This window comes from Symphalangus syndactylus, chromosome 10, assembly GCF_028878055.3.
Source record: "Symphalangus syndactylus isolate Jambi chromosome 10, NHGRI_mSymSyn1-v2.1_pri, whole genome shotgun sequence".
NCBI classification, from domain to species: domain Eukaryota; kingdom Metazoa; phylum Chordata; class Mammalia; order Primates; family Hylobatidae; genus Symphalangus; species Symphalangus syndactylus.
The window spans coordinates 47,038,078-47,061,305 of record NC_072432.2 but is presented as its reverse complement, the minus strand read 5'-3'; the positions used below and the strand labels follow the sequence as shown (position 1 = coordinate 47,061,305).

Below are 23,228 nucleotides of genomic sequence, written 5' to 3'. Positions count from 1 at the left end.
GTCAATCCTAAGCCAAAAGAACAAAGTTGGAGGCATCACACTACCTGACTTCAAACTATACTATAAGGCTACAATAACCAAAACAGCATGGTACTGGTACCAAAACAGATATATAGACCACTGAAACAGAATAGAGCCCTTGGAAATAATACCACACATCTACAACCATCTGATCTTTGACAAACCTGACAATGGGGAAAGGATTCCCTATTTAATAAATGGTGCTGGGAAAACTGGCTAGCCATATGGAGAAAGCTGAAACTGGATCCCTTCCTTACATCTTATACAAAAATTAATTCAAGATGGATTAAAGACTTAAATGTCAGACCTAAAACCATTAAAACCCTAGAAGAAAACCTAGGCAATACCATTCAGGCCATAGGCATGGGCAAAGACTTCATGACTAAAACACCAAAAGCAATGGCAACAGAAGCCAAAATTGACAAATGGGATCTAATTAAACTGAAGAGCTTCTGCACAGCAAAAGAAACTACCATCAGAGTGAATAGGCAACCTACAGATTGGGAGAAAATTTTTACAATCTACCCATCTGACAAAGGGCTATTATCCAGAATCTACAAAGAATGTAAACAAATTTACAAGAAAAGATCAACCCCATCAAAAAGTGGGCAAAGGATATGAACAGACACTTCTCAAAAGAAGACATTTATGCAGCCAACAGACACACGAAAAAATGCTCATCATCACTGGCCATCAGAGAAATGCAAATCAAAACCACAATGAGATACCATCTTGCACCAGTTAGAATGACAATCATTAAAAAGTCAGGAAACTACAGATGCTGGAGAGGATGCGGAGAGATAGGAACACTTCTACACTGTTGGTGGCACTGTAAACTAGTTCAACCATTGTGGAAGACAGTGTGGCGATTCCTCAAGGATCTAGAACTAGGAATGGCATTTGACCCAGCCATCCCATTACTGGGCATATACTCAAAATATTATAAATCAGGCTGCTATAAAGACACATGCACACGTATGTTTATTGTGGCACTATTCACAATAGCAAAGACTTGGAACTAACCCACATGTCCATCAATGATAGACTGGATTAAGAAAATATTGCACATATATACCATGGAATACTATACAGCCATAAAAAAGGATGAGTTCATGTCCTTTGTAGGGACATGGATGAAGCTGGAAACCATCATTCTCAGCAAACTATCACAAGGACAGAAAACCAAACACTGCATGTTCTCACTCATAGGTGGGAATTGAACAATAAGAACACAGACACAGGGTGGGGAACATCACACACAGGGGCCTGCTGGGGGGTTGGGGGGGAGGGATAGCATTAGGAGATATACCTAATGTAAATGACCAGTTAATGGGTGCAGCACACCAACATGTCACATGTATACATATGTAACAAATCTGCATGTTGTGCACATGTACCCTAGAACTTAATGTAAAATAAAGTAAAATGAAATAAAAAAAACTATTACAAATAAAAATGTCAAGGATTTAATGAGAAGTATAATGAGAGAAATAGTAAAATAATATCAAAATTAAACTTCTAGAAATGAAAACTAAGATAGCTGAAATAAAAATTTCACTGAATAAGCAGATAAGACACTGCAGAAGAAAAGATCAATGAACTTGAAGGTGTAATAATAGAAAACATCCAAAATACCAAGAGAAAAGGAGGTTTTACAAAAGTAAACAGTGTCAGTGATTTTGGTCACAGTAACAAGTCATTTAATGTATAATTTGAGTTCCAGAATTAGATGGTAGGAAAATTGAGGGTCAGAAAACTGTTTAAAGATGTAAGGCCAATGTTTTCCCCACATGCTTTATGAAAACAATACTCCTATGATCTCAGCTCACTGCAACCTCTGCCTTCTGGGTTCAAGCTGTTCTCCTGTCTCAGCCTCCCAAGTAGCTGGGATTACGGGTGCCCCCCAGCACACCCAGCTAATTTTTTTTGTATTTTTAGTAGAGACAGGGTTTCCCTATTTGATCAGGCTGGTCTCGAAGTCATGACCTCAAGTGATGCACCTGCCTCTGCCTCCCAAAGTGTTGAGATTACAGGCATGAGCCACCATACCCAATCTCAAATTGATCTTATATTTAACTAATTATATATGTGTAATAATGATTAAAATGAGAGGAGGCAGAAGAGAAGACAGTAAGTAGTATTTTGGAATATGCTGTGCCTGGTCCTTTGCTAAATGCTGTTACATATAATATCTCATTTAATTTTCCTAGCAAATACATTTGATAGCTACTATATTTATTTTCATTTTTCAATCACAAAAGATGAAATTGAGAGATGTTTTGTAATTTGTTAAAGGGCATAGAAAGGAAAGTGACAAACCAGAGATTTAAAATTATGTCAGTCTGAATTCAAAAGCATCCCATTATACTATCTCACAGATGCAAAAATCTATAAACATGAATACTACTTCAGAATTTACTTTTAGCATAAACTTTGCATTTAAGAAATGTTCTAATTTTTTGTTTTATATTCTTTGTCACATATAATTTAGCCTCTTCAAACTGTGTTCTATAAATTTAGATAATTTTCTATAATCAGAAAACAGGCTACCACCTATATACAAAAATGTTTTGCCATGTTGATCCTAGAATATTTTCTAGGGTCAAGAGAGTAGTAAAGCTACTGTTTAAAATAAAATTGTTTAGTTAATATGTATGTTCATGTGTTTTTATCTAAACAATCAAGAAATGATGATGAAGAGAGAACATTTTTGAAAAAACCCTGAAAAATTTTTAAACATAAATGCTGTAGACAAATGAAAAAAAAAGTTATCTTGTAACTATGAAATACTTAACTACAGTATTGCACTCCCAGCATTATTATTGTTGCTACTTAATGTAACAACAACTGTAATATATCTTCTTAAATTCAAATTCCTAAATATAAAGCTAGAAACATAATAGGTCTAGTGCATCTTTATTACAGGACACTTTTTTTTTTTTACCTTATACATTGATAGTGCAATGTATACGATAAATGCGTTGGTAATGCAAATATATAATTATTATGTGCTATTTAAATTTTCATCAAAAATAGAGAAATACTTTGAATTTAATCAAAATTCTTAATGGTAGTGTGAACATTTTTAAATTTGTGTTTTTCAAAGCATTGTTAAATAATTTATCAGATTAGAACAAAAGTAATTGCAGGTTTTGCCATTATTTTTAATGACAAAATTGACTTGCTAAGAAAAAGAATAACTTTCTTCTTTTAATTAAGTATAGTGCTTATTAGGAACTTAAAGTGGATCCTTCTTTTATATTGTGGAGAGCAGGTATGCTAATAGAAGACAGAGAAAGCCCTTTGATAGGAAATAAAATCCTGAATATTTTATAGATAATCAGCAGTACTGCAAGGGCTTCTGCTGTCTTTTATCAATCTGACTGTATGTTTGGGCGCTGAGATCTGCCGGTAGATGAACTAGAGTAGGAGCTTACCACCATAGAATATACTGTACATACTAGTTCAAGTCTAAACAACATCTTTGGTTTCAACAAAGGGTAGGCGATCATTGCTTAAAATAGACGTATTAACATTTTATTTTTACTTATGATGTAGGGATCAGCAGGAAATGCATTGGGACTACATTTGAAGACTTACTTAGCTACATACACATAGACACATACACACACATGAGATAGTCATCTGTATTCAGATCTTCTTTGTTACGAATAAGTGAATTATTTCCTTTATTTCAAAATTCTTGCACTAGTATGAATTATTATTTACTTCTTCTTTGCGAATAATAATATATTTTGCTTTTCTTTTTCAGGGTTTAAACTTGAAAAGACTAGAGACAGTACAAGGAGGGAGAGAGGTAAGAATGTTTAAAGAAGAGGGATGGGAAAAAGAGGAAACATGGCTATGGTGTTGCAGTGATGTGGTGATGGTGATTGATGATAATTACGTTGATAATGGAAATGGAGATGCATTGAAGAGAATATTGTATGCATATGGCTCCGTTCATTCTGCCAAAGCATATTTTACATGTTTATGTAAATAGGTTATTTGTGCTTGTTCCTCTGAAGCTAAAGAAAATGTTGTTTCTCTGATTAGGCAAGCGTTGTTTCTGTTATAATGGATTTCTGTAGCAGCAGATCCTTTCACAGGGGGCAGAAACATTACAATGCAATTTTTAAAACTGTGACTTACTGAGAAATTAGCAAAATTCTAACAATGCAAATATTTTATGATATTTGGGATTCTTCATTTTCCTGTCAAAGGCTTTTGGCGTATGCTACTAGGTTGGGATGCATCATTAGAGAGTGTGAAGTTGCTCTGGTAAAGCTAGTAATTTTAAAACTTCTTTAATTATTGCCTACCCCAGATGCTTTATAATGAGGAGAAACTTTTAACAGTACCAAACATAATACCACATAATTTATACTGTGCAAATTATTTTCTGATTCTAACTGAATGTGAAGACTTAACATCACTTAAATTTTTTTCCCTGCTAAATGTATAAATGCTGTACTTTGTTATTCAGGTTGCTGGGAGGTGTGGGAAGGGTGGAATATTTAATTCAGTAAATCAAAACATTCTCACTGCACAAAAAAAAATCAGTTTTGGTGATACTTATATTGCAATTTTTGTACAAAAGTGAAGGTATTTTGTCCTCAGATGAGGAAATAAATCATACTGTCCTCTCCATTTGTAGCTTCCTTTCTGTATAAACAGATTTCTTCCCTATAGTGGTGTTTGCCAGCTTTCCTTTATGTTTTAATTCCAGTTGCATGATTTTAGTATTTGACATTTTAGTTCCTAGTGAATTTGTCATTTAAGGTCTCTTTCCATTTTCTCAGCTATTTTCCATCCAGAAAAATCTATTTTTATTTAGGAACACATAAAGTTTGTTCACATTGATGGAAGAGCTAGATGAGGTGAAACATAGATAAATCTTTAGATATTTTTCATGTTGTAGGAGAGCAACATGATAAGAATATGGTCATCAGTATGACTGGGGAAAAAATACACTTCATAAGGAAGATCTCAGAACCTTTTACAGCTTTGTGAGAGTGACTGCTTTCATTCAGACGTGACCAAAATGGATCTACTTATAGAAAGAACTAAACTGATCACCTCCTAATGTGAAAGTTTTCATCCGAGCAGTACTGCTACAATTTATCTCTGCTGATTTAGTGCCTTTAGGGACATACAAATGGAGTTACTTGGCTTCTCCTTGCTGCTTCCTAGTCTAATAGCAACTATGTGTCAAAAGAAGGAAAACTGAAATCCATATATCCATACAATGGCATTGCTAAATGGTGGCAAAATTCTGCATTTGTTTTACTAATATTTTTATAGTTTTTAATATTATTTTTAAATGCATAATGATTGGGTTTTATTGAGAGTGGCTCTTAAATCATATTGCTTATTGTTCTAATGTCCTTTGATTTTATTTTTATTATAAGTGTACTTATAAGTAAGGAACATGGCGAAAATGTGTTTAAATTAATTTTAGAACTATATTGTTCTCAAAACTATTTTGTGATTTCTGTGAAGGTCAAAATTGTAATAATTTACAATTTAATGTATACATCTCCATAGAAGGGACAACATTGATTTTGGCCTTCTCCCTCAGGGTAGTGGAATAATTGTAAAAAGCTAAGATCATCAAATTAACCATAATCCAGTAATGTCTTCTCCACTTGACATCTCTAATTCGTGACCAGAAAGTAAACGTCAACTATTAAAATTCAAAACAACTACTTAACTTCCACTTGGGGCAGCACTGGGTTGCTTAGGCATATTTCTATTCAATATAACTACTTACCTTAGCTTTCCCTGTGACTAAGAAGCCTAGTATGTTCTAAGATAAAAAACTTTAGGGAGGTATAAGACAATTAGGTGAAGTATGTTGTAAAAACTGTTCTTTTCAAGTCTCAGTGGTAGATGACCTGTAAGCAAAGAGTACAATTACTATGTTAAGGACCTTGTGATCTCACTTGCTTAAGAAATGGGACATGTATGTATCTAATTTCCGTTTGTTGTGTTCTAGGATGTGTGTGCATAACAAGATGTACAATGTAATTCTGATTATGTTAAATTGAAATGTGAGGGTTTAGAAAACTCTTACTCCAAATGATTTCTTAGAATTTCTCATTGTAATGCTATTATGATTGATAAATGACAATAATTACTTATTATGATGAATTAATTTTTTAGTTCAAATGACAGCTATTCCCAATAGGTGTTGATGGATGCAATATCAAGGGCTTATTACCAAATATTTATAAGAAGATTTAAGAAGTGTCATTTAAAATGTTATATTTACTTATTGAAGTAATGAAAACAGAGTATTCATATAAAATGAAGTAGACAGTAATATGCTATTTAGCTAGGTGGTAAATACGATTAAAAAATGAATTGCCAGACAGGAAGGCTAGATTTGAAACTGTATGCTGTATAAAAATATAAATTAAGGAAGGAGAAGTGATTAAAATGTAAATTACTTTTCTGAAGGAAATAGAGATAGGTAACACCTAAATTGCTAAATTGTGAAATATATGAAAATAGTTATTAGCTGTATAAAATAACTCCAGTTACATTGGTATTTTTGCATTTTTATACATGCATATTGTGTATACAATTTGAGGGGGCTGATTATAATAGATAATAAAAAACTTGTTTAAAAACGGAGATTAGTAGAATGCTATACAAAATGTGATTGTTTAACAGATATTTCTAACTGATTATAAACAATATTCTTGCATCCAGTGGGATTTTCCAACTCATAGAAAAACCTCAGTGAAATTCACTGGGTAAGACATATAGATAAGTCATTTTTTTTTCATTAAGTGTGGATAATACTAAGTTACTGTAATTTTTCTTAAAAGACTTTAAAATACCTTTGTTATTTTAGGTAGTTTTTTTTATTTTCCAAAGGCCAGTTTTTGTGTAAGTATTAAAGCTTCTGTGTGTGCCTGTAGCAGGACGAGGCATGGACAAAACCTCACAGACACCGATATAGTGAAGGAAGTAGCTTTTAATCAGCTGGAAGCATTGGCAGACTAGCATCTTAAAATCTGAGCTTGTTGAGTGCACAATTTCTGTCCCCTTTGAGGGCTCACAACACTAAAGATTTTACATGAAAGGGCCGTGATTGATTGAACAATCTAGGCAGTATGTGATAGGGGCTGCAAGCACCAGTAATCAGAGTGAAACAGAACAGAATGAGAAGTTTCACAGTATCCTTCCATACAATGTCTGGAATCTGTGGATAACATCAGTTCCTAGGTCATGAGTTGAATTTTAACTATCAGACTAAGGTCAGGCAGGCCCAGGCCTGGCTTTGGGTCTGGTGGCTGGCTCTGGGCTGCCTGCCTTTGGTTTTGCTTCCTTGTTTCTTCTTAAAGCAGGTACTGAGTATAAAACAATATAGAACAATATAGGGGGATCTCTTTCTCTCTTCTCTCATTTCCCCCCTTTGAGACTCTCACTCATTTTATTAGTGGGAGTTCTCACTTTCATTTTCACTACTTATGTCTTCTTGTGCAATAGATTGATAGTGATTCATATAATATACTTGTGCTGAAGCATTCTAGTGAACTAAGGTAGGGATGAAGCTTTTCATCATTTGAAGAAGTACAGGTAGCAAACAAGAGAGTAGTAAGCAGGTTCCTATTACTATTATAACTCCTATGATAAGAGTTTCAAATCCTCCTATTGCTGGGAACCAATTTCCAAACATGGCCCCAGGATCAAATCCGTGCCACACTTGCATGGGTACATGTGCCAGTTTTGGTATATCTTTAAATATGTCTTCAACTACTTGCCCTTGATCACCTATGTGGAAACAGCAATTAGTAAGGTTAAATTTTCCACAAACTCCTCCTTCAGCTGCTAACAAGTAGTCGAGAACTAGTCTATTTTGGTAGATAGTATTCCTTATCTGAGTCTCTTGCCAGGCAAGAACAGTCAAGGCTTGACAGGTTTTATTAGTAATAATTTCTAAAACAGCTTACAACGGTATGATTCAGTTGAGCATGAAGATGGGGGTCCGATATCCCCATGAGCCATCTTGTGCCCAAGTGGTGGGCCCACAGTATTGTATAATTCTTTCAGGGGGCCATTCAGCATCTTTCCAGTTACCTATGGCTGTGCTTCGTTTTTCACAGGAAGCATAGACAGGGAATCCTAGGAGTTTGTCTGTTTTTATGGGCAGTAGGAAGAAAGATGGTTTAATAGTGCTGATTACACAGCTACCTGTCCAGTGATCAGGTGGCTTAGCATAGGCCTTATGTCCACATACCCAGTATAACCTGGTGGGGGCAGTCCAGTCCCAGTGGAATTCTGGGTGGGCCCAAACAGTCTGCAGTTTTGGAAATTTACTGGATTTCTTTCTGTGTAATTGGAACTCCACCATGTAACTGTTTTTGTGGTACCATTATCCAGCTTTTGTCCATGGCAACTAAGCCATCCTACAGGATGAGTGAATTCTTTTCCTTCTCTAGCTATGCAACATTGTCCAATAATTGAGGCTTTTAGAACCCAGAAATTGTCAGGGTGGTTCTTTTGGGCTGGGAATTCATCAGGAACTGGGTCTGTAGGAACTAATTCTTGGGCTTCCTATGGCCATTGATATCTTGTTACAGTTCCTCCACAAACATAACATGAAGTGACTTTTAGAGACTGAGCTACATGCTCGGCTAATTGCAAAAACAAATTTCTAGTTTTTCCTGGAATTTCAGGTACTGGCACATTTAGTTCATCATAGAAAGTCTGAAATACTGGCTCTGGAGAGCGTTTTCGAATCTCTCCTTTTATTAAAATATTTACCTTAGGGTCCAGTCCTTTTCCATCAAAGCCTAGAGATATGTATTCTCCTTTTTTCCATTTTGGGTCCGAGGGGTTTGTGATTACTAATTCTTAAAGGTTGCAGCTTCCACTCATGCAAGAGGGGCTTCCTTTCCCTTTTTGGAGCCAAACAGGATCTTTTTCATCCTTTTCTCAAATAGCCCAAATGACACATGACCAGTACCCACATTTTTTTCCACACAATCCTAATTCATGACAGGTGTACTTATTTTCGGTCCTTGGCTCACCGAGGTGGAAGCTCGCTGGTGTCCCCTGCAATGCATGAGTGCCACGTTTTGGGGTTTCCATACTGCCTCTAATAATTGCAGAATTTCTTGTTGATATTTTATGTCCTTTCCCCCAGAATTTTCTTTATATAATGCTCCATATACTCGAAGGGTTAGAAAGGCATGTCGAGAGTCTATAAATGTTTATAGTCTTACCTTTACTGAGTTCTAGAACCTGAGTTAAAGCAATGAGTTCTGCCTTCTGGGCTGAAGTGCCCTGAGGCAATGGTTTGGCTTTAATAACATCATCCAAGGTTACCACCGCATATGCTGTGCATCTTTCTCCTCGTAGATTGATGAAGCTGCTCCCATCCACGTATAACTCCCAGTCCACTGATGCCCATGGCTGGTCTCGAAGATCAAGTCTGCTAGAATAGACTGAGTCCAACACTTCCACACAGTTATGTTCGACAGGGCTGTCTGATACTGGGAGTAAGGTGGCAGGATTCAGAGTGTTACAGACCTCAATGGTTATGCGGGGGTTTTCACATAACAAGCTTTGGTACTTGGTTAATCCAGCATTTGTTAGTCAATGGTGTCCTTTGGTATTTTTTAAAGTCACCACCGCATGGGGGACCTTTATACTTAAGTTTTGCCCAAGGGTTAGCTTGTCTGCTTCTTGTGCTAACAGGGCTGTAGCTGACAGGGCTCTCAGACATGGAGGCCAGCCTTTTGAAACTCCATCTAGCTGTTTTGAGAGGTAGGCCACTGGTCTTGGCCAGGGCCCCACAGTTTGGGTTAAAACTCCAACTGCCATTTTTTTTCTTTCTGACACATAGAGTGTAAAGGGCTTTGTCAAATCTGGTAGTCCTAAGGCTGGGGCTGACATAAGTTTTTCCTTTAACTTGCAAAAGGCTTGCTGGTGCAGAGGTCCTCATTCAAAAGGCTCCCAGTCACCCCCCTTTGTAACCCCATACAACGGTTTGGCTAGCACCGCAAAGTTTGGAATCCATAATCTGCAAAATCCCACAGCTCCTAGAAATTCCCTTACTTGCCTTCTGGTTTTAGGTTCCGGTAAGCTGCAGATGACCTGCTTTCTTTCTGACCCCAGGCTGCGCTCCTCTTTCCGAGTAGTGAATCCCAGGTAGCGTACCTGCTGTCTGCAGATCTGAGCTTTCTTCTTGGACACCTTATACTCACAGTCCTCCAGGTGTCAAAGCAGAGCATCCATCCCTTTTGCACAACCATCTGCCATAGAGTGACCTAGCAGAAGATTGTCCACGTACTGGAGCAAGACACAGCCTAGGTCTTTAGCAGGAAACTTCTGGAGGTCTCGAGCCAATGCCTCCCCGAAGATGGTGGGGTAATTTTTAAACCCCTGGGAAAGCTGAGTCCAAGTGTACTGAGTAGTAACACCTGACCCCGGATCTTCCCACTGAAAGGCAAACAGCTTTTGGCTCCCAGGAGCTAGTCTGATGATAAAGAAGACATCCTTCAAGTCCAGACAAGTGAACCAGCTGTCCTCAGCTGGCAGCAATCTTAACAGTGTGTAAGGGTTAGTAACTGTTGGTTGCAGAGTCACTGTAGCTTGGTTAACCAAGCGTAAGTCCTGTATGCGTCGATAGTCCTTGGTCCCTGGCTTGGGGACAGGTAGGAGGGGGGTGTTCCATGGAGTCTGGCAAGGAACTATAATTCCAAAAGCTTTCAAGCATTTAAGATGAACCTGTATTCCTTCAAGAGCTTCTCTGGGAACCGGATACTACTTTTGTCTAATTGGCTGGGCCCCAGGCTTAACTTCTATGAGTACTATGGCTTGATCGATCGCCAGCCCTGGAGGATTGTCCTCCGCCCATACTCAGGGCCATCGCTTAGCTAGAGCCGGTTTTATTGCCTGACCTGGCTCGGTTAGAAAAAGTCTCCATTCTTCTTCTCAGGGGACTGTAAGGGCCATGATAACTCCTGTTCCTGGTAACTTCAGTTGTAAAGAGCCCTGTTTTGTAGAGGAAATGATGGCTCTCAGCTTACTAAGCAAGTCTCTCCCTAACAAAGGCAAGGGGCAGTCAGGTATATACAGAAATTGATGAGTCACTTTATGTCCTCCCACTGAGCAGGTCCATGGTAGGCAGAAAACCTGCTTGGCGGAGACTCCCGTTGCTCCAATTACATCAATGGTTTTTTTGATGAGAGGGCCACTGGGGTGGTTACTACTGAGTGTCTGGAACCAGTATCAACCAAAAACTTAATGTCCTTGCCCCCTATTGTCATCCTGACCATGGGCTCCTTGGGGGCATTTGAGCCCAGTCCCCTTCAGTCTAGTAGCCCTTGGGCCAGATTGAACAAAGTCCCTTCGTCTTTATCTGTGATCTTTTGCTCTGCATCACCTTGCTTCTCCTTTAGTTGCAGACACTTATCTTTCCAATGTCCTATTTCTTTACAGTAGGCACATTGGTTACACTGCAGATGTGAGCGATTGGACTGGGCATTCCTCCTGGAACCCCCCTTTCCCTGCCCTTTGGGGGGGATCCCTCTAATTGCCGCAGCCAGCAAATCAGTGTTCTGCCTGGCCTGGCATTCACCCTCTTTACGGCTTTCTCAGCAGCTTGTTAGATCCCTATTTACAAATACTTTATTAGCTATTTCCTGTAACTGCGAGGTATTCATCTCTGCAAAACCAGCCTGTTTTTGCAATTTCCTTCGGATATCTTCCTTGCTTTGGCTAACTAAGGCCATGTTAATCATATGCTGATTTTCAGGATTATCCAGATCAAAAGGAGTGTACATACGATCGGCCTCACACAGTCTTTCACAGAATTGGGCTGGGCTTTCCTCCTTTCCTTGGATGACTTCAGAAACTTCATTTACATTGGTGGCCTTTTAAGCCCCTTTTTTCAGCCCTTCAATTAATGCCTCCCGGTATTGTTTTAACCTCTCCATATCTGGTCCTTCATTTGGATCCCATTGAGGGTCCGTTCCTGGCAGAACAATTCTTATGTATTCCTGAGGATTTTGGTAATCAGCTGGGACATGCTCCTCTAGCCATTTAGTTGCCACCTGGAGCATCCTTCACCTTTCATCTGTGTTAAAGAGGTACATGAGTAGCTGGTGGTGATCTGCCCAAGTAGGATTATGAGTCTGTATAATAGTTTGGATCAAGTCAGTTAGAGCTTCAGGCTTTTCAATGTAAGATGGAATATTATTTTTCCAATTGAAGAGGTCAGCAGAGGTGAAAGGGTAATATACAAAGGCACACCTTTCCACCGTATGTCCATCCTCATCTATCCCAGTATATTGCTGCTCTTTCAGGGGCATTTGGATTCCAGTATTAGGCCATAAACGGGCCGCCAAGGGAGGAGTTTCTCCTGCAGCTTTGCTTCCTTTCTTGTCTACTCTGGGTGGTCTAGGGGCTGTGGGCTCAGGAGTAGGGGGCCTTTCCACTTGGTAAATGTGGGGCTCTGTTGGTGCCACCTCCTGCCACGAGTCTTCAGGCTCCAAATCAGACAGAACTTTAGGGGCTGGCTTCCCTCGGTGGGTGGAGCAAGAACCTTCCTTAACTAACTGTCCCTTTGCTACTAGTACTGCTGCTGCCTGTCCCCTTAACCACTATGGGGAATCTAAAACTGGCTGTAACCAGGAATCTATATATGAGAACTGATCTGGGTGTCCTGGCTTGCCAGTTACTTTGTGCCATACCTTTGAAACAAGAGACCTGTCCAGGCTTCCTTCTGATGGCTAACTTACCTCTTTTTCTGGCCAATCTATTTCACACAAAGTTCTTAGTTGTCCTGGAGTCATAGTGACTCCATAGTCTCCTTTGAATCCTTTCTTGAAATTCTTTAACATAGTTCCCAGTGGAGTGAGCTTACATTGCACCTGGCCCATGTTTTCTGAAGACGAAATATCACGCTCATGCCACACACTCACCACAAAACAAAGAACAGGTAAAGAGGGCACACACACACCTTTATTGTTTATACCAAACCAAAATCAGAGTACCAAGAAATTCAAGCCAAGTCAAAACCAAAACCAAAGTATCAAGCAATTCAAGTCAAGTGAAAACCAGAACTAAAGTGCTGATAAAGGCACGCCATGGGTGATCAGGCCACGCTTCCACTCAAATGGAGTGGGCAAGTTTCAAAGATATGTCTTACCAAGTTTCAGATGTCCAGACTCCAAGTGCTAAGTCCTTCCCAGTGTTCAGCCGGTGCCTATGTGCACAGTTTTTTAATAGCAGATTGTCTTTATTTTTACCCTACAAAAATGCCCAACCATCGGTATTCTGAATGTTCTGTATCACAGGTCTAAAATCACATGATATGTGACTTTATATCATGATGAAGAGAACTAATAATTATGGTTGAATATCTAAATCAGGAATAAATATTTAGCTTCTGAAATTCTATTGAATGTGATAAGCTAATATGAAAGACACTGGCTATTGGAACTTTTGGATTAAGGCTGTTATTGGAAGTTACAGAAACTCAGGAACCATAGAGGCTATGCAAATGAAGTACAAATATGTAGTGATCAAGGATCACTTTTATATTATTTGCATGACTCAGGTCTCTTAAAGTGATGAACAATCTTGGCAGAGATAATGTTGATCTTATTAATCTGAAATTCTGAAAAAAGGTTAATATTGGTACACTTGAATATTTTAGTTTATACTCTTATAAAACTGATTATAAAAATGCTGCTTAAACATCAGAAAGAGAATTAACACTTTAGATAATTTCTAGAAATATTTAGAAATATGATCAATAACTTTATAGACATACTCATTCCATTACTGCAAAAATTCCCACTTGTGTTTTGGAAATTTTTTAGTTGATGATATTTGTATGATCATGCCATTGATATTTAAAAATCCCACTTTCGTTTGTGGGATTGCAAGTACAGATAGATTCTTATAGACACTTAACGAAAAAAGTGTACATTTTAAATTACTAAAATACCTGATTTATGAATGTATCATTCTCAAGAAAATAATGAGTATATCTTATAACCTGTTATCTGTTTTGGAGTCCAGAATACTTCACTAACTTTCTGTGCTGGATTACAGTGTGCCGATTCTCTATTTTCTTTGCTGAAAACCATAAATAGGAAATTACTGATGATACAAACCTCAGAGACTTAAACATAATTAGAGACAATTGAAAAAGGCAGATTGAAAATCAGTGTTTAGTTAAGTACTCTTTTCCCAGCCCTGTTTTATATTTACATTCATTAATCATTGAAAATAATACTTCAAGATTCTTTATTGATGTAAAGTATCATTTGAATATATAACATCCTAAAGAAAGGAATTATTTTATTCTGATAGTGGACTTTATGCCTTTGCTAATAAACTTGGATAGACTTTGCATTATTTATCTTTTGAGGAATTAAATATTTCTATTTGAAATTGAATATCATTTTAATTCTCTCCAAAAGAGAAAATTCTGAGAATCAGATAAATTATATTCTGAATTTCAAAGTAACTTGTCAACCTGGAACATTAGCACAAGAATGATTTCAACTGGAACAAAATAAAAATTACCAATGATTTCTCTTTCCATTTATAACTTAATTAGAATTATGAATCAGACTACTTTAGGACTAGGTTATTGCTTGAGTTAAGCAAAGTCACTCTTTTCTCTTGCCCAAAAGATCACTGGAGAGAATTTTTTTTTTTTTTTTGAGATGGAGTCTTGCTCTGTCGCCCAGACTGGAGAGCAGTGGTGTGATCTCTGCTCACTGCAAGCTCCACCTCCCAGGTTCACGCTGTTCTCCTGCCTCGGCCTTCTGAGTAGCTGGGACTACAGGCATGCACCACCACGCCCAGCTAATTTTTTGTATTTTTAGTAGAGACGGGGTTTCACCATGTTAGCCAGGATGGTCTGGATCTGCTGACATCGTGATCCGCCTGACTCGGCCTCCCAAAGTGCTGGGATTACAGGCGTGAGCCACCGCGCCCAGCTGAGAATTGTTTTTTTAAAGGGATAAAAGAAGAAATATATGCAACTTCTAAGACCAGAACTAAAATTGAAGAAAATGTACTATTCTTGGAAATAAGAGTTAGCAAAAATCATTAAGCAATATTGTTCTCTTAAGGTCTAGTATTTTGTATAATTTGGAAATTATAGGAGATAACTATACTTGTTTTATAGCCTTGTGCATTGAATAAAAAGAATCTTCCATAAGAAATCGATGATGATTACAAGTTTTCTTTGATAATTTTTGTGCAAAACTTGCTTCTACTTGTATGTTTTCTTTATTGTCTAATATGCAGAATACAGTATCTTGAATTTTTCTACTTCAGTTCAACTTTAGAGATCCCATTCTTAGTTTCTGTATAGTTTAGTAGAATAAGAAAATCTTTTATAATATCAGTGATGACAATTTTTTAGGAAATATAGAATTTTTCAGTGGTTTGGTTCCTATAGCCTGCCACTAAGATGTATCTGATGAACAGTGTGAATTTGAGATCAAGAGACCATTTAAGGACTCAGTAAAAAATATCTCAAAACTCAGAATTGACAGGCAATAAGGAGAGTAAATGATCTTTATACTTATTGTTGATGAAAAGGGTCAAACTCTGTAAAATATTTGAAGAGATTTATTCTGAGCCACATGAGTGACCATGGTCCATGACATAGCCCTCAGGAGGCCCTGAGAACACGTGCCCAAGGTAGTCAGGGCACAGCTTGGTTTTCTACATTTTAGAGAGGCTTGAGACATCAATCAAATACATTTAAGAAATACATTGGTTTGGTTCAGAAAGGTGGGACAACTCAAAGCAGGCAGTGGGGTGGGGACTGCTTCCAGGCTATGAGTAAATTTAAACATTTTCTGTTTGACAATTGGTTGAGTTTATCTAAAGACCTGGGATGACAGAAAGGAAATGTTCAGGGTAAGATAAAAGACTGTGGAGACCAAGGTTCTTTTGAGGTCTTATAGTGGCTGCTGTTAGAGACAATAGATGACAAGGGTTTCCTATTCAGATCTTTAAAAGGTGCTAGACTTAGTTAATCTCTTTAGGCTTGGGAGGGCCAGGAAGAAAAAAAAACTAGCTATGTTAATAGAGATTCTTTACAGATGCTAATTTTCCTCCACAAAGGACAGCTTTGCAGGGCCATTTCAAGATATGGCAAAGAAATATGTTTTGGGGTAAAATATTTTGATTTTCTTCCTTGTCTTGTAATGTTATGCCAGAGTCAGGTTGGAAAGTAAGTCACAATATATAGAGTTAAATAAAACCCATCTGATGAGAATTTATGATTTGTAGGGCATGACTCCCCAGACCCTGTATATAGGAATTTGGGCAAGATGAAAAAAAAATAAAAATCAGTTTAGTCCTCATTATAAATCAACATTTAATTAAAAGAACTACACATTACAAGACCATAATAATTGTTCCTGTTTCAAAAATTTGTTGAGAAAATGAGTTAATATGCATAAAGTTCTTTAAGTAGTGTCTGGCACATAGGAAGCACCCAATACATGGCAACAGTAACTATTTTTATTATTATTATTTATATAATCAGGTCTTCATATTTTCTTCTGTCAGAGATGGTTTGAGTGTCATGCTATTCGGAGATTTTACTGTCTGCATTGACTAGTCCACACCATGACAATCAATGATATCTATGCCAAGTCTGATTTTTAAAGGATTTTACATTCCAAATTGGTTCTGAGGTAGCAAATCCCAAATATGGCAATAAATTCTACTTTGGAATCTTTATTTAACCTCAAATATTCTATTTCCACATGTTATATTACAGATGAGGGAAAAAAATATTTACCTTTTCTACTTATGGCATTGTTTATTGAAGGCAGTGCTTAAGGACTATAGGTTTTATAAGCTGTTTTTCACATCCTATATGTGTTCTGGGTCATGTTCAGATTGGATTTTGAAGATCTCTATGTTTGTAGATCACTGACCTTCCAAGAAATGACCCCAAAGAAACCTGTTGATCAAGCAAAACTAAGCTTGGTAGATCTACTTCAGTAAGAAAGATCACAGTAGTGTCTCAAATGGGGAAAAAAATAACTAAAAGTGCACTCAGTTTAACTTTTTTCTCCTTCTTTGGAAGTGTTTGACTGGTATCTGGATCAGATATATGCCTAGAGTAGGCGCATAGTGACAGAAAAATACTTTCCAAGACAAGCAGGAAAAAAGGAGAGAAAGGAAGGGGAACAAGTGAGGGGGAGACAGCTTCTGACAGATACAAAGTCACTGTGGGATGATAAAACAGCCTTAAATATAAGAAATCCATTACACACATAGACACACACATGCACAGAAAGCCACACAAAATAATACTTACAACAAGATTAAGCAGTAGTTTGAGCACTAATCAATTACATGAAGAAACAGTTCAACCATCATGTTCCCAAGATAGAGTTCACGAAAAGGGACGCTAATTTAGATTGTACCTCGTAGGATTATGCCAGTTAGAGACATATATACATGAGTTAAACTAAAAAGTAAGCAGGAATTTGACCTGAAAGGTCAAAAGAACTGGTAAGAGCACACAAAAATTTTGCTGGGGCAACCTCTTAAGAACCTGGCTTAAGACCAGATTGATCATGGTAAAACCCTGTCTCTCCTAAAATACAAAAATTAGCTGGGCGTGGTGGCATGTGCCTGTAATCACAGCTACTTGGGAGGCTGAGGCAGGGGAATTGCTTGAACCTGGGAGATCGAGGTTACAGTGAGCTGAGATCCTGCCACTGCACTCCAGCCTGGGGACAGAGCAAGACTCCCTCTCAAAAAAAAAAAAAAAAAAAGACCAGGTTGGGGGCCTGACAAACCCTCTACCTCCAAGCAAAATGAAACTAAATGGAACAAATGAAGACAAGATTGAGGAAGGTTTTGAAAAGGTAATCAAAGTAATTTGTCTAAAGGACATCAAGAACTTCTGAACTTCTGAGTCTTTAGAACTATACCTCTTAGTGACTCAGAGAGTGACAAAAACAAACAGTAGTGTCCTAAGTAACAGAGCAGGTTTCTCATCACGGATAAGTGGTTTTGAAGTTGATTAAATAATCAAAGGATTACTTAAAAAGCATTCTCATTCCTAGGAGGCAGAAACTTTATATTTGAGAGACTTACAAAAATAAATTAAGTTTAGACCCAAAGCAGGATTTTCCTCACTTTTGCAGTCAGACAGACCCCTGAATGAGAGACTTGTGAGGCCTCAGAGAAACTTGTTTCAGAGGAGCTCATGCAGATGGGTTTCAATTCACCCTGTGTTATATCTCTACAATTTTTTCACTGTTGATGCCACAAAAGGCCACAATAAAAAAAATCTGTTGATTGAACAAAGCTAGGTATGTTGGATCCCATGCAATAAAAAAAGAACACTACATTAACAAAGTTTCTGTTAAGTCTCTAAATGGGAAAATTAAGGGAAGATATTTTACAAGATGTTAAAATCCAGGCTGGGTTAAAGAGAGGTTTTGCAATGTTGAGAATAGGCAGGGATTAGGCAGATTTTATGACATTGTAGCTTCTTACAGCAATGTTAGAGATTGTGATTTCAGGGTTCTGAAATGAAACATATTTTTCTTGTTTATGTCTTTTCTTTTTCATCTGGATATAAGTGAGGTTTTGCAGCTTTACAGGGGATTTTACAAAGAGACAAGGACCAAGAAGGATTACAGTAGAAGGATTTTGACTTTTGAATCAATATACATTTAGGTCATTTTTATAAGGAACATAAGTTATTTTTAGAATCAGTTAAACCTTGAAGATATTTTTATTTGAAAAGGCAAAGAACAAATGATGATATTTATTTTGCTCCATTACATATTTATTTGAAAGTATATTCTTAAACAATCTTACAGTGTTTTTGTGTGTGCAACTGATCATGTATTACTTCTTGCTCTTTAACTATGTCAATTAATATAAAAGAAAATACTACTCCAGATGGTTGAACTGATTCAGGCTGCTTTTATCAGAAAAAGTATTTATTCATATCCAAATGAGGTTGAACTCCTATGATTCCCTTCTTAATTACAAATAGAAGCTAATTGCCACCTCAAAAATATAGAGAAGAAAACAAAAATTTTCATTATTTTGATACTTATCATAGTAAGATTTTTTTTTCTGTTTTGGTTTATATTTTCATATTGAACAAATAATCCTTGTGTAAACTATATAATTTTTTTAATTTTTGGCATTGCTGTGTAACGTATTTAGTTCCTGTAAACACACAATGGAAAAACACTGCTCTTCTCTGGAGAACTTTGCTGCCCTTCTCTCAGCTTGGAAATAGATCTCCAAATTTCTTCCCACACCTTAGTCATCTCTCCTTTGAGGTCAAGTATTTGACATTAGGTCCATTCTCTGTTCACATCCTGTCCTCCAAGCACTTTGAAACAATCTCCAGCCATTGGTGGTCACTCAGCCTCATGAAAGATGAGCACTTCTGATGAGTTTTTACCATTGTCCTTTAATCATACCAAAGGGGCCCCTCAGTTCCTTCCCAGTGATCACCACATCCTCAACTATATATCATCTAAAACTTTTAAATAAGATTACCCAATAGTGGAAAAAAATGCATTTCTAATTTTTTAGCTCCTAAGAAACATTGTGTTGTCAAACTATTATATAAACAATTGTCTCAATTAGATTAAAAATCCAAGAATTAGAGACTGTTGCAGGAAGTCAGGGACCCTGAATGGAGGGACTGGCTGGAACTGCGGCAGAGGAACATAAATCATGATGTTTTCATGGACATTTATCAGTTCCCAAATAATACTTTTATAATTTCTTATGCCTGTCTTTAATCTCTTAATCCTGTTATCTTCATAAGCTGAGGATGTACGTCACCTCAGGACCACTGTGATAATTATGTTAACTGTACAAATTGATTGTAAAATGTGTGTTTGAACAATATGAAATCAGTGAACCTTGAAAAAGAAGAGAGTAACAGCGATTTTTAGGGAACAAGGAAAGACAACCATAAGGTGTGACTGCCTGCGGGGTCAGGCAAAAACAGCCATATTTTTCTTGTTGCAGAGAGCCTATAAATGGATGTGCAAGTAGGAGAGGTATCACTAAATTCTTTTCCTAGCAAGGAATATTAATATTAATACCCTGAGAAAGGAATGCATTCCTGGGGGGAGGTCTGTAAACGGCCGCTCTGGGAATGTCTGTCTTATGCAGTTGAGATAAAGACTGAGATAAGCCCTGGTCTCCTGCAGTACCCTTAGGCTTACTAGGGTTGGGAAACTCTGCCCTGGTAAATTTGTGGTCAGACCAGTTCTCTGCTCTTGAACCCTGTTTTCTGTTGTTTAAGATGTTTATCAAGACATTATGTGCACCACTGAACATAGACCCTTATCAGTAGTTCTGCTTTGCCCTTTGCTTTGTGATTTTTGTTGGACCCTTATCAGTAGTTCTGCTTTCTGCCCTTTGAAGCATGTGATCGTTGTACCTACTTCCTGTGCTTACACTGCCTCCCCTTTTCAAACCCTTAATAAAAACTTGCTGGTTTTAAGGCTCAGGCGGGCATCACGGTCCTACCGATATGTGATGTCATCCCTGGCAGCCCAGCTGTAAAATTCCTCTCTTTGTATTATCTCTCTTTATTTCCCAGCTGACCAACACTTATGGAAAATAGAAAGAACCTATGTTGAAATATTGGGGGGGTGGGTTCCCCCAATAAGAGACTTTCAGTCTTATACAAGTAATAGTTGTGTTCAAAATAATAGCTTTATGTAGAATTGCTACTATATACTACATTTGTCTGCTCAAGCTGCTATAACAAATTACCAACAAGTAGGTGACTTTAACAGCATCATTTTAATTTTTCACAGTTCTGGAGGCTAGAAATCTTTGATGCCAGCTCAAAATCAGCAGGTTTAGTTTCTCCTCAAGGCTCCCTTCTTGGCTTGCCGATGACCACCTTCTTGCTGTGTTCTCACATGCTCTTTACTCTGCTTATCCCTGGTGTCCCTTTGTGTGTCTAAATTTTCTAATGAGGGCAATAGTCAGATAGGATTAGAGCCCAGCCTAACAGCCTCATTTTATTTTTCTTTTTGGTATAAATTCACGTGGTACAGGTGTAATTTTGTTACATGCATAGATTGTGTGGTGGTGAAGTCATGGCTTTTAGGGTATCCTTCACCTGAATAATATACATTGCACCCATTAAGTAATTTCTCATCATCCACCCCCCTCCTACCCTCTTACCCTTCTGAATCTCCATTGCCTATCATTTCACTCTTTACCTTCATATAGAGTTTAGCTCCCACCTATATAATAGAACATGAAGTATTCCCTTTCTGTGTCAGATAATTATCCTTTAAAAGCCTTATCCCCAAATATAACCACATTAAGGGGTCCTGGGGGATAGGGCTTTACCGTATAAATTAGGGGAAGACATAACACACACTACAAGTAATATGACTACATCACCTGTTTCCCTCAAAAAAAGGGCTTCCTCTTTGCCCTCTACTATTTACCCAAGAGCTTCTTGTTCTCTTCAATAACTTTGAAACTTGATCACATTCAAATTCCAACCACTAACAGTAAACAAAAAAATAATAGGCCTGTCACAGTGGCTCATGCCTGTAATCCCAGAACTTTGGGAGGCAGAGGTGGGCAGATCACAAGGTCAGGACTTTGAGACCAGCCTAGCCAATATGGTGAAACCCCATCTCTACTGAAAATACAAACATTAGCCAGGTGTGGTGGTGGGTGCCTATAGTCCCAGCTACTCAGGAGGTGGAGGCAGGAGAATTGCTTGAACCTGGGAGGAGGAGGTTGCAGTGAGCTGAGATCACAGCACTACACTCCAGCCTGGGTGGCAGAATCCATCTCAAAAAATAAATAAAAATAAATAAATAAAAATAGAATAACACTTGTAAACAGTTCCCTATCTGCAATTTTGATATCCCAAGTGCTCTGAAAACTGGTTTATTTTTTCCTCAAAGGGAGGCTCAAGCTAGTTTGATGGTAAAAACCTGTCCTAAACTAAAAGAGCTACTTAGTTGTTTTTTTTTTTTTTCACTTCACATGAACATTTATATGTTTTGCTGCAGAAACATCAAAGTGTTTGTACAGCCTGCTGCTCCAAACCTTAGTGGGGATATTTTTAAAATGTGGTAAATGCTCTGTATTATTATTTGATAATCAAAGTAATTCTGAATTACCAGATACATTTGATCTTCAGAATATTAGATAAGGAATTGTAGGACTGTGGTAAGATACATTTCACTCTGAACACTAGAAAAACAGGGTCCTGTCTCTTCGCCATAAAAAATGAGTTAGCATTTACTAAGTGCTTATCATGGGCCAGGTGGTGTTGTAAGCACTTTACACATATTCAATCATTTAATTCTCCAGTAAACTTTAGAAAGAGTCACAATTATTCTCATTTTAATGCAGAAGAAATGAAATCAGAAAGTGTTTGAATAACTTTCCTGAAGTCTTATAGTTAGTAAGCCCATGAGGCCAGAATTCAAAGCTAGAAAATACGTCTCCAGTGTAAAACTTAAACAATACACTATGACTTATAAGGAGAGAAATGAATAGACATACCACAACTGAATAATTTTGGACTAATGGCATTCCTTGAGAGCATTAGCTAATCTCCATTTAACTAAACATTTCTATTCTCTCTCCCTCTTTTTCTACTCTTTCCCCTGGTCTATCTTCTTGCCTACCTATTCGTTGCCTATAGGTGTTATCTCATCCAAGAGATGACTATAACTACTATTTTGATGTGCTTTGGAATTGTTGGATTACAAAGAATAGAAACTTACGTGTCAGGTGCATCCATTTGGTCTTGGTCTCTGTCTTTTGGAAAATGGACAGTTATTCTATTTCTTTTCTCAAATTCCACACCATTGTACTCTGTGCAAGCTAGATAGCCTCTTTACTTTTTTTGCTTGTACTTTGTCTTCCATGATAACCTCCAAATGATGGTATCAGCTATCTACTCTATAGATGAATTATAACTTCTAATTTTTGACAATGTGGTATAATTTTCCCAGGGTCACCTACATGATTCAATCAAATATAGCTGTGTGCCACAGAGTGACATTTTGCCCAAGGATAGACTGCATAGATGACAGTGGTTTCATAAGACTGTAATGGAGCTACCCTATACTGGTGTTTTTTTTTATCTTTGATAAAATATTTTTGCTGTAGCTTTTCTCTGTTTAGATATGCTTAGATACACAAATATTTAA

General features: G+C 37.4%; 1 protein-coding gene across 3 annotated transcripts in view; it reads left to right on the top strand.

Moving 5' to 3' along the window:
- CCSER1 (coiled-coil serine rich protein 1) overlaps nucleotides 1–23,228 on the top strand; it is a 1,484,089-nt gene that overhangs the window by 946,863 nt on the left and 513,998 nt on the right. For all 3 annotated transcript variants that reach the window (XM_055296996.2, XM_055296998.2, XM_055296995.2), the window contains one exon: nucleotides 3,794–3,838. In XM_055296996.2, coding sequence (XP_055152971.2) covers nucleotides 3,794–3,838 — 45 coding nt within the window. The remainder of the gene's footprint in view (nucleotides 1–3,793; nucleotides 3,839–23,228) is intronic.